At 43.2% G+C, this 17,168-nt stretch overlaps 1 protein-coding gene across 1 annotated transcript in view; it reads left to right on the forward strand.

Annotated features, from left to right (window-relative positions):
• Nucleotides 1–17,168, forward strand: part of LOC126428049 (TBC1 domain family member 5) — a 164,373-nt gene that overhangs the window by 126,926 nt on the left and 20,279 nt on the right. The window contains exon 13 of the mRNA XM_050089926.1: nucleotides 11,750–11,902. Coding sequence (XP_049945883.1) covers nucleotides 11,750–11,902 — 153 coding nt within the window. The remainder of the gene's footprint in view (nucleotides 1–11,749; nucleotides 11,903–17,168) is intronic.

The following is a 17,168-nucleotide window of genomic DNA, read 5'->3' on the forward strand; positions in this document are numbered from 1 at the left end:
CACCACCTCCCTCCTCTCCCTCTCACCACCTCCCTCTCTCCCTCTCACTCACTCCCTCTCACCACCCAACATTCCACCTCCCTCTCTCCCTCTCACCACCTCCCTCTCTCCCTCTCACCACCCCCCTCTCTCCCTCATCACCCACCCCCCTCTCTCCCTCTCACCCACCCCCCTCTCTCCCTCTCACCACCCCCCTCTCTCCCTCTCACCCACCCCCCTCTCTCCCTCTCACCCACCCCCCTCTCTCCCTCTCACCCACCCCCCTCTCTCCCTCTCACCCACACCCCTCTCTCCTCTCACCCACACCCCTCTCTCCCTCTCACCCACACCCCTCTCTCCCTCTCACCCACACCCCCTCTCTCCCTCTCACCCACACCCCTCTCTCCCTCTCACCCACCACCCCTCTCTCCCTCTCACCCACCCCCCTCTCTCCCTCTCACCCACCCCCCTCTCTCCCTCTCACCCCCTCCCCCCTCTCTCCCTCTCACCCACTCCCCCTCTCTCCCTCTCACCCACCCCCTCTCTCCCCTCACCCCACCCCCCTCTCTCCCCCTCACCCACCTCCTCTCTCCCCCCACCCACCTCCCTCTCTCCCCCCACCCACCTCCCTCTCTCCCCCCACCCACCTCCCTCTCCTCCCCCCACCCACCTCCCTCTCTCTCCCTCCCACCCACCTCCCTCTCTCTCCCACCACCCTACCTCCCTCTCTCTCCCTCCACCCACCTCCCTCTCTCTCCCTCCACCCACCTCCCTCTCTCTCCCTCCACCCACCTCCCTCTCTCTCCCTCCCACCCACCTCCCTCTCTCTCCCTCCACCCACCTCCCTCTCTCTCCCTCCACCCACGCTCCCTCTCTCTCTCCCTCCACCCACCGTCCCTCTCTCTCTCTCCCCCACCTCCGTCCCTCTCTCTCTCTCCCCCACCCTCCGTCCTCTCTCTCCCCCACCCACGTCCCTCTCTCTCCCCCACCCACGTCCCCTCTCTCTCCCCCACCTCCTCCCTCTCTCTCCCCCACCTCCGTTCCTCTCTCTCCCCCACCTCCGTCCCTCTCTCTCCCCCCACCTCCCTCTCCCCCACCACATCCCCTCTCCCCCCCCCCCCACCCTCCCCCTCTCTCCCCCCCACCTCCCTCTCTCCCCCCCACCTCCCTCTCTCCCCCCCCACCTCCCTCTCTCCCCCCCCACCTCCCTCTCTCCCCCCCACCTCCCCTCTCTCCCCCCCACCTCCCTCTCTCCCCCCGCCTCCCTCTCTCCCCCCCCACCTCCCTCTCTCCCCCCCCACCTCCCTCTCTCCCCCCCACCTCCCTCTCTCCCCTCCACCTCCCTCTCTCCCCCCCACCTCCCTCTCTCCCCCCCCACCTCCCTCTCTCCCCCCCACCTCCCTCTTTCCCCCCCCCACCTCCCTCTCTCCCCCCACCTCCCTCTCTCCCCCCCACCTCCCTCTCTCTCCCCCACCTCCGTCTCTCCCCCCCACCTCCGTCTCTCCCCCCCCACCGCGTCTCTCCCCCCCACCTCCGTCTCTCCCCCCCACCTCCGTCTCTCCCCCCCACCTCCGTCTCTCCCCCCACCACCGTCTCTCCCCCCACCTCCCTCTCTCCCCCCCACCTGTCTGCCCCATCCCTCTCTCCACCCCACCTCTCTGCCCCCTCCCTCTCTCCACCCCCACCTCTCTGCCCCCTCCCTCTCCCCCCGCACCTCTCTGCCTCCTCCCTCACTCCCACACCTCCCTCCTTCTCTCCCCGGCCCTTCAGCCTCCACTGCAACCATCTCCATTCACAACCTTCCGCTACTCCCCAACCCCTCTTCCCAACCCCTGCCTCTCCATCCCTCACACACCTCTCAATCCCCCTCACACACCTCTCAATCCCCCTCACACCTATCCATCCCACCCCCACACCTCCCACACCTCTCAATCCCCCTCACACCTATCCATCCCACCCCCACACCTCCCACACCTCTGTACCCCCCCCCCCACACACACACACACCTCTGTACCCACCCACACACACCTCTGTACCCCCCACACACACCTCTGTACCCCCACACATACCTCTGTACCCCACACATACCTCTGTACCGCCTGCACCTCTGTACCCGCCCCCCCCACACCTCTGTACCCCCCCCCACACCTCTGTACCCGCCCCCCCACACCTCTGTACCCCCCCCACACCTCTGTACCCCCCTCCACACTTCTGTACTCTCCCACACCTCTGTACCCCCCCCCCCACACACCTCTGTACTCTCCCACACCTCTGTACTCTCCCACACCTCTGTACTCTCCCACACCTCTGTACTCTCCCACACCTCTGTACTCTCCCACACCTCTGTACTCTCCCACACCTCTGTACCCCCCCCCCCCCACACACCTCTGTACCCCCCCCACACCTCTGTACCCCTCCACAACACACTTCTGTACCCCTCCACAACACACTTCTGTACCCCTCCACAACACACCTCTGTACCCTCCACAACACACCTCTGTACCCCCCCCACACCTCTGTACCCCCCCCCCCCCACACACCTCTGTACCCTCCCACACCTTTGTACCCTCCCCCCAACCCTCTGTACCCCCCCAACCCTCTGTACCCCCCCCCAACCCTCTGTACCCCCCCCCCAACCCTCTGTACCCCCCCAACCCTCTGTACCCCCCCCAACCCTCTGTACCCCCCCACCAACCCTCTGTACCCCTCCCCAACCCTCTGTACCTCCCCCCCCAACCCTCTGTACCCCCCTACCCTCTGTACCCCCCCAACTCTCTGTACCCCCCTTGGCCCCCCCCCACTACCCCCCCTAGGCCCCCCTGTCCCACCCTCCACTTGCACATCCCCCACTTCGCCCATTTCTCCTCCCCTATGCCCCCTCCTCCCTTCCTTATGGCCTCCTGTCCTCTTCCTGGTTTTGTCGCTGCTGTGTAATGGTGGTTCCATGTCTTTATCTGCAATTGTTTGATGACACTGGATTGTCTGCCAACCTTTCAAACATATTTCTGAAATGTTCTTCCTCAGTCACTTCTTCTCTGTTGCCAATCGGTATTGCATCTGTCACGCCATCAGTTTCTTCTATTAAACTTCATGCACATTATACTTGCAATCTCAAGTGTGATAATCTTGGTGAATATTATGTTGAGGATTTTTTTTATTTTCAAGGAAAAGAAAAATTTCATGTTTAACTGAAGCAATTTCCATACTAAAACTTTTACAAAACTTCTAGACATGCTAAATGTGTGTGCAGGCCCAAAATCAAACCCAGGAAACTGATTTAAAACTCCAGCCTTCAAGTGCCTGTCTTGTGCGTTTCCAGACTCCTCCTTAGATGCTCGTGTTCATCAGGAATGAGGTGCGGTATCTCCAGGTGTAGGTTTTGTTTAGCTTGCTCAAGCTAAATAACATGATAGCTAAGCTCATATTTGGGTCTCCTTGTAACCAGAACAAGTAATCAGTATTCAGTAGCCTTGCTGTTTTTCTCTCGCCTTCCTTGCTTCCTTGAAGACACTATAGCAGCTTTTGGGACAAAGTTTGACTCGTTGTGTGGGGTTTTGATGGTAGAGAATTGCTGCTGGAAAGTTCACACTGTAATGGTACAGCAAAGAAGATGCCAATGTGTCTCGTTTCTCAACTTCTGAGGAGCTTTTGGCACTCTATGCTAAAATATGTATTGTAAGTTCCAATGCATGGTATTTGCTCTGTATGCACTTACCTTGAATACTTTCCTGAAAGTTGGAAGTGAAATGTTGCCTAGGGCTGAGCCTTCTGCAGAAATGTACACAATGTACAGCAGTTTGCCAGTAGGAAGAAGCAGCAGAAGAAGTGAAAAGAAACTGCAGTCCAACCAATAAAAACAGATATGGGATGTGTCAGTTATGCAAAGAATGGAAAAGTGTTACCAGAATGAATTTTTCACTCTGTAGCTGTGTGTGCCCTATTTTAAGATTCCTTAAAGAGGGGGATGACCAATTTAATACAACAATATAGTTCCTTGCATACTATCTCCCCAGTCTTCCACCTGCAAATTATTTTCTGGCATAGTGCTCCTGACTCCCTTTAACCAAGTTATTTGTTTGTCATCACTCAAGTGGCATATATGCCCATATCATCTGTCATTTTGCTTCATTAAAGTGGTCCTGAGGTACATTCTCTTATGAGTATCTTCATTTTGAATTTTGTCCCGTAGTGTTAACCTGCAACAGCACCTCCAAAATCCCAGCTCCATTGGCAGTAAGTTCCTCTTAATTCATTCAGTTATTTACATACTTGGCTACACTTTTTTCAATAGTTTTAAATATCCTAATCTTGGCTTCGGAACGAATCTCTGTGCTCGAGGAAATCCCATTTACATGTTTGGTTGCTTGTCTGTCTTGGCCAGTGCTGTTCTGTATATGATCCATCTTGGTGAACGACACTCTAATGTTTGAGAGACCTCGGAGACCGTAGTACCTCAAAACCTAACGTGGGTCTTGATCCGTTTGTCTAATAACCAAATACCTCATCATCTCCATAATCACTTGGTCTTCAGCAAAATGGAAAGTAAGTAGCTTATCATTATTCACACTACTACTACTACTACTACTACTACTTTAATTCTACAATGTGTGCCATTATATAAAACTCTAACAGATTGAAAGTACTAACAGCTCACTTTATACTCTAACACTGCAGTCTGCAATTTACTGAGGGAAATTCTGCCACAGGTTTTCTTAAGATCAGTGAAAACCATACAGATCTCTAAATTCCTGTTTAGTCTTTTTTTCCATTCATTGAGCTGTTTTAGGCAAAGCATATTGTCTGTGCATGATTTTCTGTCATGGAACCCATTCTGTTACTCTTCACCCACAATCTGCTGTTCAGATCTTGCTTTATAATTTTTCGATGTAATCTGGATACAGAATTTGTTACGCTTTCTCAGTTGTAGTTCGCACATTTTTTTCCTGTCACCCTTTGTATGTGTTGGATATGTATAAAGATGTTTTCCATTTCTGTTATAATTGTTTCCATCTTAGGAAGCAATTGAAAACATATGCTCCAATCTATGAGTGTACTTGGTTCAGTTTTGAACAATTTAATAGGCAATCCAATTTAGAACTGAAGTTCATTCATTGAAACTTGCTAATAAATTGAAACTATGTGCTGCACTGGGAGTTGAGTCCAGACCATTTCTTTTTGAGGCAATTTTCTTAGCAACAGAGTATCCATGTATGACTCTCAACCTATCCTCACATCTTACCTTCTTTCAGTGTCCTCCAGACAGAGTAAAACTATGTGTAGGACCAGGATTCAAACTCGAAACCCCGCCTTTTGCAGGCAGTTCTCGTACCATTCCTGGGTAGCTTAGTCAGTAAGAGCATTGCCATGAAAGGCAAGGTTCTGTGTTTGAATCCCGGTCCCACATGCAGTATTAATTAGCAATGAGTTTAAAGTGGTTATATGGTGAGAGATTCATTCTGGGAACAACTCCGTAGGCTGTGGCAAAGCCATTTCACAATAATATCCTTTCCTTTATAGTATTTTGCTGTGAAGTTCGGAAAGTAGAAGATATGCTGGTGGAAGTAAAGCTGTGTGGGAAGGCTGTTGAGTCTTCCCCAGATAGCTCACTCAGTAAGTGTGTTGCCTGTGAAAAGTGAGGTTTCAGGCTGTTCCAGCACATAGTGTAAAACATTCACTATGGCTGACACAGAAAAGAGTCGACACGAGCCACAAGCCACGCGCTGCTAATTCTTATAAGCATTTCCCCGTCTGATGAGCCAGTACTACAGACACTTATAAGCATGCACATCCACAGGTATATTATTCAACCTAGCTGTGAACACGTGTTTGTGTGAGCAATGGAGTCTCAGTGGACAGATTTTTATGCCTACAATATTGTAAAATATGATGCTAATATGTCTGGAACTGATATACAGCACCAGACGTTGTCACATTATTTATATGAATGGAAGACCATCTGGTAGCATCTGGGGGGGGGGGGGGGGGGTGTTAAATGAGGATGTACAGTTAGAGAATAAAAATAATAAAGGGACTGCTTCCTCCAGTCGAAATTCTACCAGAAATGAGAACACGCATTGTGCCAAAACAGTAACCAGTTAAAGGAATGGAGCAGTATTTCTTGAACCTATCTTTTTTCCTTGAATATGTCGGTTTTTTCTTTCTTTTTTTCCAAAGATGCACATATGCTCATTATTTGAATTTCAGTTTCTTTGCATTGACAATAAATTTGAGATGCTTTTGAGATTGTTCGAAAGAGTTCTTTTGGTGCTTACAAGCTTCTCTCTCTGTCAGTGTGTGCTTATGTGTGTTAAATTAGCTGTCAGTATTGCGTAAGTACAGAACACAAACTTCAAGCTTTTGAAATTTGCAGCACTTAAACAGAAATTTCCATTTAATAGATTTATCGCTCTTTCCTAAGCCATTAGCAAACGTGTTAATCTGCTGCTAGCAAATTTTGACAAAAATATTACCTTGCTACCATTGTGGAACAATACCATTGGACACAGTGGCAGTAAATTCATAATCATGAGAAAAATTGCATGATATGAAGTGAAGTGTGAGAAATATGCCCTCTCTTTTCATTTCAGAGAACATTCACACCGAGTGTCCTTGCTTAGTTGCATTTATTCCAGTAGCTGTTTTTCCCTACAATTTGCTCTCTGTGGGTGTCTCTAGTTGTACCATCCACATTATTCCTCAATGTCTTAATAAATATTCCATCATCTGGTACCTTCTTCTTGTCATTGTTTTTCATACATTGTTTCCTTCATCTATTCTGTGCAGAACCACCTTATTTCTTATCAGTTCAATTGTTCTATAGCAGGAAATCTTCTTTTTCGGTTTTTGCACAGGAGTGAAAAAGGAGAGAAATAGGAAAGGGGAAAGAAGGTTGGGTGCACTAGCAGAGGGCAGCACACAAAGAGGGTCGCAGGAGAGAATAGGGTGGAGGTGACATGACAGAGGGGGTGGCAACTGTTGGGTGAAGGGTGTGGGGACAGTATGTTACCATAGGTGGTGCCTGCGATAATTTTTAGAGTGGGGAATGTGTTTCAAGGGTAACTTCCTTCTGCGCAGTTCAGAAAAACTGTTGTTGGAGCAGCCATTGAAATCGAGCATTTTATGTTGTGCTACAGGGTGGTCTGCTTTCGTCTTGGCCGCAGTTTGGCATTGGCCGATCGTGTTGGTGGACAGCTGGTTGGTAGTCATACCAATATAAATAGGTGTGCAATGATTGCAGCAGAACTGGTATATGGTATGGCGTCTTTCACATGTGCCCATGGCAAGAGTAGAGTACAAAGAGTTAGGTGGATGGATTGGGCAGGTCTTGTACGTGTGTCTTCCATAGGGATAGTATCCCTGTGGTGTAGAGATGGACTAGGATGTTATGGAGGTTTAGTGGGTAAGAGAATACCACTTCAGGATGGGTGGAAAAGATCTTAAGTATTAGTAACCATTTGCACTCTGTTAAAATCACTCGTGACAACTTTGCTGCATAAAGTAAATTTGTGATACAAAATGCCTAAATGTGGATGTGATGTCCTTTCTATGAGAGGTAAATATGAGATTAATGGAAGGTTAGAGGAAGAGGAATCTGAAACCAAGTTATCTAGTGGATACAAGGTTGATAAGCCAGTAACTGGAAATATAAAAACAAAAGATAAGCCTCACTAGTTTTACATCTAAGATTGATCCTATCAATGGAATCACAAAAACTATGAAACTTGTCATGAACACAGATCATGAAGATGCTCTTTATAAGTGGTTTGCACAAAAAAATCACAAGGAGAACCTACATCTGTTCCCATTCTGTTTGGAAAGGCGATTCACTTTAATGAAAATCTTGAGCACCATCGAATTTTAAAGTTAGTTTAGGCTGGTTAAAATGCTTTGTCATGAAATTTCATTAACGGATTTAAGATACAAGGATAAAAACTGTCTGCTGATTCTTCTTCACCAGCTGGTTCTTTCAAAATCAAACTAAGGGATTCATTGAAGGAAAAAAGACAATGTTCCTGAAAATGTTTACAATACTGACAAAACTGGGCTCGATTGAGAATCTTTGTCAAGAAAAAATCTTGCTTCACATTGTGAATTAGCAGTACCATGTTCTAAAATAAGGGAAGATCTTATTTCTGCTAATGCTTCTGGTAGCCACCGATTGCCTATGCTCATCTTTGGTATAAGTAAGAAACTGCATAGTTTGAATATAATAAAGGGAAACGTTCCACGTGGGAAAATATATATTAAAAACAAAGATGCTGTTAACTTACCAAACGAGAAATCGATGGTATGTTGATAGACACAGTCAAAAACACACAAACACACACACAAATTTCAAGCTTTTGCAACCCGAGGTTGCTTCATCAGGAAAGAGGCAAGGAGAGGGAAAGACGTTTTTCGCTCTCCTTGCCTCTTTCCTGATGAAGCAACCTTGGGTTGCAAAAGCTTGAAATTTGTGTGTGTGTTTGTGTGTTTTTCATTGTTTCTGTCAACATACCATCGCTTTTTCGTTTGGGAAGTTAACAGCATCTTTAGCTTTTTTTTTTATATATAAACTGCATAGTTTGAAACACGTAAATATGTCTGTGATCGTCTTATTGCTTACACCTCACAAAAGAGTGCCTAGATGGATAGTAGGATTTGACAGAATGATTTCTCCCAATTACATTGGATAATCGACACACTACTGTATGTGCAAAGTTTGGTGGAAGTAGTTAAGTGCTCTCATTTTCAAATACTGGATGAATGCAGTCTGGGTAATATGTTTGCCATGGGTAACATTGCCTCAAGAGGTATGCACAGTTCCTAACTGTAATACTTGATTTATTCTATTAGTTCTTTAACATAAGACAATAGCTGTTATTGAGTAGATGGTGACAGCATTTCAATTTATTTTATTTTATTTATTTATTTATTATTTTTTTTTTTTTTCAATTTTGTCAGTAACTGTATAAATCACTGAAAATCAAATTCTTGTCGCCCGTGGAAGCTGTCAGATAAACATTCTACAATGGGATAGTGCCACAGGTTACCAATTTAGTAATATAGATGCTCTCTTTACCTGTGAGGCAATCTGCTGCTTTTACTCACCTCATTGAGTTTGTCATGTGTTTTTTACTTCTGAGGTCGTAGAATGCTTTCACTTTGTTTACTGCATATTAGGTGAGGTGGCTATGTACGTGTATTTACCAGGAAAATACTCGAAATCGTAGTTCGCATAACTTGACTTACGCAGCTACAGCTGTTTGCATGACATCTGTGCCTCCGTGTGAGAACAGGTATTTTTGTGCACACTTCGCTTCACCTCAGCAATCTTGCAATAGCAGAGCTGTAGCACAGAGCACCTGTGTACAGGGCTGTTGGCTAGTAACTCGTACTAAATCCAAAGCATTGTGATGCAGATCCACCTGTTCGACAGGTGGTTGTTGTTGTTGTTGTTGTTGACGACAACGTTGTTGATATTTTTACTGTGGTCTTCATTCCAAAGAGTAGTTCATCCTGTACAAGCTCTTTCATTTCTGCATAACTGTTGCAAATTACATCCACTTGAGCCTGTCTCCTGTATTAAAGCCACCGAACGAGGTGGACCAGTGGTTTAAGGCACGCAAATGATGTTCAGGAGATTGGCAGTTCATTTTCCCATCTGGCCATCCAGATTATGTTTACCACGACTTCCCTAAATCGCTTAAGGCAAATACTGTGAATGTTTGTTTGAGAGGGAATGGCCCATTTCCTTCCCCATTGCTGTCTCTAATGACCTCATTGTTGATGGTGTGTTAAAATGTGATGTAACTTGCTTGCTATTGTATTCAAGCCTTTAAACCCTTCACAATCTTTACCCCCATACTTCCCTCCATCACCAAATTGACAATTGCTTGATGTCTCAGTCTGTGTCTTATCAGTTGATCCCTCCTTTAAGTCAAGTTGTTCATAGGTTTCCTTTTCTTCAATTTGATTCAGTACCTTCTCATCAGTTGCTCGATCTACCCATCTAATTTTCAGCATTCTTCGCTGCCACCACATTTCAGACTGCTGTCTTATCTTCTTGTCTGTTATTATTGAAGTTTCACTTCCATGCAGGGATGCACTCCAGATGAATACCTTCAAGAACATGTGCTAAGAGCTAAATTTATATTGTATCTTAAAGTATTTCTCTTTTTCAGAACAGCTTTTTTTGCTTTGTCAGTCAGCATTCTATATCATCTCTGTTTCAGCCATCGATAGTTATTTTGCAGCCCAAACCTTGTAAGATTGTGTCAGCATCGCCTGATTTAGTTTGAGGATGGTTCATTACCTTAGTTTTACTTTTGTTGATATTCGGCTTACAACCGCTTGTTAAGACACTCCATTCTGTTCAACTGATATTCCAACTCCTTTGTTCTGTCTGACAAAATTAATACCTTAATGTTTGTCAATGACATTTCGGTTCTGTCTCCCTGAATTTTAATTCCCTTTCCAAATTTCTCTTAATTTCTTTTACTGTTTGCCCAATGTACAGATTGATTAGCAAAACAGAGAGGCTGTGAATCCTCCTCAGTCCATTTCCAATCAGTGCCTCACTCTCTAGTTCTTTCACTGTCACAAGGACACTACACAGAATTTGTGCTTTTGTAATTTTTTATATTTATGGTACGTGACGCTCAGCACTTAAATATCAGTCCTTCACAGCAGATCTATGTGACACTCAAAAAATTCCACAGCAGTCGTCTTTGAACTTTCCTGAGTGACTCTAATAACTTAAAGTGTAGTCTGTTTTCTGACAGTGATAGTGAGTGTTGTGACTCACCTACCATGTAGGGGGTCTGGGTTCGATTCCCGGCCAAGGTAAGTTTTTAAAGAAGGGTGCATGTTCTAGGAGCATTTCTGTGAATTGGAAATTACATAAATATTTTTAAAAAATCAGTAGTGCTCGAGACTGGTAATTGCTGAATCGATAGTTCGAGTCATGTTTGTCATTATTTTTTTCATATTTTTCTTTGTAGTTCAAATACCTTCATCATTTAAATAGATAATTCATCAAATAAATAGTAATTAAACACGTATATAATTGTAATATTTATGAAACACTGACATCTTCTTATCCCTAATACTGTATGCACACAAGAACCCTGTTTTCTTTACAGATATGAATCTTTTATAAGATTGTTTAAATAAAAAATATTGTGAATTAAAATTTTTTCGTCTTCTATCTAGTTTACTTCTTATGGAACATTCACTGTTGTTTAAAAATTTACCATGCCTGGGAAATAGTGCTGTGCCACCCCCATGACAGGCAAGCATTCTACTGGAGAGCCATGCGGTCCACTGAAGAAATGGCAGTGCTTTAGGGTGCTAAAGATACACAGAAACCTTCAAAGTCAATTTTCTTGAGATTTGAGTTCCATGAAACTGCTCTGAGAGAGTGCGATTTGAGTTCTGAACTCCTTCACATATCATAAATATTAAAAAAAAAATCTGATTGCCCCGTGGTCTTCTTGTTAGAACCGCAGTCTGGTTTCTGTGCAAGTTGTGGATAACCTTTTGTTGCTATTTTGTACTAATCCATACAAATATGAGGGAATCACTGCATGGCACAAGCACACAACAAAGTCGTCCACAGAGCTAGTGTCAACTGCGTGTCGGATACGAGCAGTGGCTCAGTGCCTCACTTTGTGTCTAAACTCGGTACCTGAGTACAGAGCTCCTCTAGATGTCAGATGTAGCACGCTATTCCCTGGACCCCTTTATACGTGCTTTGCCTGTGATTGGTTTGCTTTCATTTCCTTTGCAGGACCCACTGCTGCTGTACGCAGAGCTGCACCACGCACGCTCCATCATGGCCCTGTGTCGGCTGAAGCTGGAGCAGTACCACTCCGACATCAAGAAGGCGATCCTACCCACCGAGCACCCGGATGTCGCCGAAGCACTCAACGGCATACTCGAGGTGAGTCTTCTACACACCTGCAGTATGTGACATCTATTGTTATAGCAGGTAATGGAGCAAGTTTTCCGACATACTTTGTAGGTGTTTAATGGTTATAGTTGCTTCATTACACCTCTCTTTAAAGACGTAAAATAAAATAAAACATTTATACACACACCAACAAAAGTTTTGCGTCATCCCTATATTTTGAATACATTCGTGTACAATACCAGGTGTACCGGTATGAAATGAGCTTTAAGATACAAATGTGTCGATAGGGAACATTTGTTGTGAACGAGCTTTAATTTCTTTTTGTTTGGTTGGTATGACATCAGTCAAAGATATTTAGTATACATCAAGTCATGGAACAAACATCATCATATGTTTTCATCGTGTTAACAATGTCGAATTTTGTACCAGAAAGTGATGATTTGCGGAAAGCATTAATTTTTTTGTTTTCATTTGAAAAAAAGTGCTGCAGAGTCGCATCGAATGCTTGTCGAGGCATACGGTGACCGTGCTCTATCAGGAGGAACGTGCAAAAGATGGTTTCGACAGTTAAGAAATAATGATTTTGATGGGAGAAATGAAGAATATGGAAGACCACCAAAAATGTTCGAAGATGCCGAATTGCAAGCAATATTGGATGAAGATGATACTTCGAGATTAGAGATTAGATTAGATTAATACTTGTTCCATAGATCATGAATACGACACTTAGTAATGATGTGGAATGTGTCAGGTTAATAAAAGATGTCTGTACAAGATATTACATTACACAAAATATTGCATGACACTAATGTTTAAGTTGTTTTTTCCCCTTAATTTATATCTAAAAATTCAGCCAATGAGTAGAAGGAGTTGTCATATAGAAATTCTTTTAATTTATTTTTAAATGTTGGTTGGCTACCTGTCAGGCTTTTGATGCTGTTTGGTAGGTGAACCAAAGACCTTTGTGGCAGCATAATTTACCCCTTTCTGTGCCAAAGTCAGATTTAACCCTGCATAGTGAAGATCATCCTTTCTCCTGGTGTTATAGCTATTCACTTTGCTATTACTTTTGAACTGGGTTGGATTATTAACAACAAATTTCATAAGTGAATGTATATACTGTGAGGTTACTGTGAGGATCCCTAGATCCTTAAATAGATGTCTGCAGGATGGCCGTGGGTGGGCTCCAGCAATTATTCTGATTACACGTTTTTGAGCAATGAATACTTTTCTACTCAACGATGAATTACCCCAGAATATGATGCCATACGAAAGCAGTGAATGAAAGTAGGCATAGTAGACTAATTTACTGAGATTCTTATCACAAAAATTTGCAATAACCCTAATAGCGTACGTAGCTGAACTCAGACGTTTCAGCAGACCATCAATGTGTTGCTTCCAGTTTAACCTCTCATCAATGGACACACCTAAAATTTTTGAAAATTCTACCTTAGCTACAGACTTCTGTTCAAAGTTTATATTTATTATTGGAGTTGTGCCATTTACTGTACGGAACTGTATATACTGTGTTTTATCAAAATTTAAAGAGAGTCCATTTGCTGAGAACCACTTAATAATTTTGTGAAAAACATCATTTACAATTACATCACTTAGTTCATGGTTCTTGGATGTTATTACTATACTTGTATCATCAGCAAAAAGAACTAACTTTGCATCTTCATCAATGTGGAATGGTAAGTCATTAATGTATATCAAGAACAGTAAAGGACTTAAAACCGAACCCTGTGGGACCCCGTACTTGATAGCCCCCCCAGTTTGAAGAATCAGCTGTTGTTTTAACATTACATGAACCACTTATTTCAACTTTCTGCATTCTTCCAGTTAAGTATGAATTAAACCATTTGTGCACTGCCCCCCTCAAACCATAATGTTGTAGCTTATCTAAAAGAATTCCATGATTTACACAATCAAAGGCCTTTGAGAGATCACAAAAAATACCAATGGGTGATGTCCGGTTATTCAGAGCATTTAATATTTGATCAGTGAAAGCGTATATAGCATTTTCTGTTGAAAAGCCTTTCTGAAAACCAAACTAACATTTTGTTAGTACTTTATTTTTACAAATATGGGAGGCTACTCTTGATTACATTACTTTCACAAAAATTTTTGATAGAGCTGTCAGAAGAGAGATTGGGCGGTAGTTGTTGACATCCGACATATCCCCCTTTTTATGCAATGGTTTTACAATGGCATATTTCAGTCTATCGGGGAAAACACCCTGCTCCAAAGAGCTATTACATACGTGGCTGAGAATCCTACTTATCTGTGGGGAACAAGCTTTAAGTACCTTGCTGGAAATGCCATCAATTCGGTAAGAGCTTTTACTTTCCAGTGAGTTTATTATTTTACTGATTTCAGAGGGAGAGGTTGGTGGAATTACAATTGTTTCAAACTGCACAGGTATGGCCTCTTCTATTAGTAGCCTTGCCTCTTCTAGTGAAGATCTAGATCCTATTTTCTCCATAACATTTAAAAAATGATTATTGAAAATATTTTCAATTTCTGATTGTTTTTTAGTACATTTGTCATTCAGTTTTATGGCACTAAAGTCTTCCTGTGCTCTTGGTTGCCTTGTTTCCCTTTCAGTAATATTCCAAATTGCTTTAATTTTATTATCAGAGTTACTGATCTCAGACATGATACACATGCTTCTGGACTTTTTAATAAATTTTCTTAGTACTGCACAATAGTTTTTATAATATTGAACAATTTCGGGGTCAGTACTTCCTCTTGCTGTTAGATACAGTTCTCTTATACGGTTGCAAGATATTCTTATTCCTTTAGTTAGCCAAGGTTTTTTATATGTTTTCTTGGAATTATGTTTAACTATTTTCTTGAGAAGACAATTTTCAAATACCCTTAAAAATGTATCGTGAAATAAGTTATATTTCAAGTTTGCATCGGGTTCCTTATACACTTCATCCCAGTCTAGCTGCTGTAGGCTTTCCCTAAAGTTTGCAATATTTATATTGTTAATTGAATGCACTGCTTTGAAATTCTGATTTGATATACTGCACGGAGCTATGTCATGAACTGTAACTAGCTGTGCACCATGATCTGAAAGACCATTCTCAACAGGATAAGCATTTATGTCCTTAAACTTATCTTGGTCTATAAAAAAGTTATCTATCAATGTCCTGCTGTTCTTTGTTATCCGAGTAGGAAAATCAATGACGGAGCTCAAATTGAAAGAACTGAGTAATACTACAAGGTCATTCTTCCTATTACACTCTTTCAGGGAATCAACATTGAAATCCCCACAAATGATAATTTGCTTCCCCCTGTCTGACAGATAGCACAACAAAGCATCCAAATTTTCTAGAAATAGCTGGAAATTCCCTGAGGGGGACCTATACACTGTTACAATTATGAAAGTGCCATCATTTAGCTTTAGTTCCGTGCCACATGCTTCCATATGTTGCTCTACACAAAATTTTTTTGTTTCTAAATTTTTTACGCTGTGGAAGCTTTTGACTCCTCCTCTCATCATATTATCTCTACTTACATGTGCAGCTAATTTGTACCCATTGATACTAACCTTTTGCATATCAGTGACAATGTGATGCTCAGACAGGCATAGTACATCTATTACATTCTCAGTTTCTATATCTTTTAAACAAAGCAGAAGCTCATCAATTTTATTCTTCAATCCCCCAATATTTTGATGAAATATACTAACATTATTTTTCACTTTACTTTTGTGAGTATCGTGAACTTTCTTAACATCTTTAGTACTTGCCTGGCTGAGTTTCCCACTGGACACTGATGTTACACTAAAAAAGAGTCTCCACCATGAGATGTAGTTCCTCCCCCCCTTTAAATTTCCTGCTATCAGCCCAGCCAGTTTACCCTTCCCTTTCTTGTTGAGGTGTAGGCCATGTCTAGTATAGTCCCACCTACAGAGTGAATCAACAGGAACCACACCAATGTGTGACCCTGCACCAGATCCAAGTAGCCGTTCCAACTCCAGATTAACTCTCCTGACAGAAGAGCTCAAATGAGGTCGGTCTTGGTGCTCCAGAACCGACACAAACCCAACACTGGTATGACTCGATGTTGATGCCAGGTCACACTCTATGCTGTACCCCGGATCTCTGTCAATACTGTTACCCGGCCCACCTACAGTAACCACAGTATCTTCCTTAGTAAAGCCTCTACATAGTGAACCTAAATCCTCTGTAACCTGCCCCAGTCCAGCACTAGGTTTGAAAAAACTTGTGACCTGGTATTCTGATCCTAATTCATCCTGCAGAATTTGGCCCACACCCCTAGCATGCGAACTACCTAGCAACAAGACTTTCTTTCTCTTTGTAGACTTCCCTACATTTTATTCAATTTGCTGCTGAAAGCTTGTTGAGCCCTGTCTACATCTACTTCTGTGAGAGGCTCATCAGTTTCATACTGAGGCAACAGGTCAAACCTATTTTTTACATTAATAACAAAGCTGTCAGAAGAATTTCTTGGCCTGTTCCTTATGCCTGTTCCTTATGCCTGTTGCCACTTCCCACCCCTGTTTACCCTTCTCCCCCCTAAACCTGCCCAGTTCTCGCCTAGCCTCATCTAACTCAGCCTGAAGGGCAGCAATTTTCCCCTCCTGTTCCAAAATCTTTCTATCTCTACTGCATAGCCTACAGAACCACTGATGAGTCTCGCTCATTTTCCCAATTCCCACACCACTACAGTCGCCCCAATGAAAAAAGTTACTACATCCATCACACCAGACCCCGGAGCTAACGATTCTACGGCACGTCAGGCACTTTACACTCGTGGTACATATAGATTTTAGTGACAGAAAGACAATAAAGTTACTGGAAAACAATGAAAATACGTGTACGAAAAATTAGGCCTACTCGCGACAATGTAAACAGTGGTTCAGAAGTTTATTACTGGAAATTACTTAAGAGATGACGATACTCTACAGATATAAAGGGGCAGCAAACGTATTTAGCACACTAAACTATCAGTAAATGCACTAAAAATTGCGGTATGAAGTTTAATCTGAAAGCTCAAAAGTTCGGCCTGGCCGCGATATGTAAACAAAACAAACTTTACGTGATTACTGTGAAAATACGCAAGTAAGACAAACACCTTTAATGGTAAACTTGAAGATCACTATTATTAACGTAATAACTTAGTTTAAAGTGTTAAAAACAGTTTATTACTACTTAAATTACTTATCCTGTACGAGAGCTGTGACTCAGACGTCCGTATAGCAGGCGCAGGGCTAAGTCAGAAGCAAATGGCAGGAATGCTAGATGTTGCACAACAAACAATT

The sequence above is a fragment of the Schistocerca serialis genome, chromosome 12 (genome assembly GCF_023864345.2).
Source record: "Schistocerca serialis cubense isolate TAMUIC-IGC-003099 chromosome 12, iqSchSeri2.2, whole genome shotgun sequence".
Classification (NCBI taxonomy): Eukaryota; Metazoa; Arthropoda; class Insecta; order Orthoptera; family Acrididae; genus Schistocerca; species Schistocerca serialis.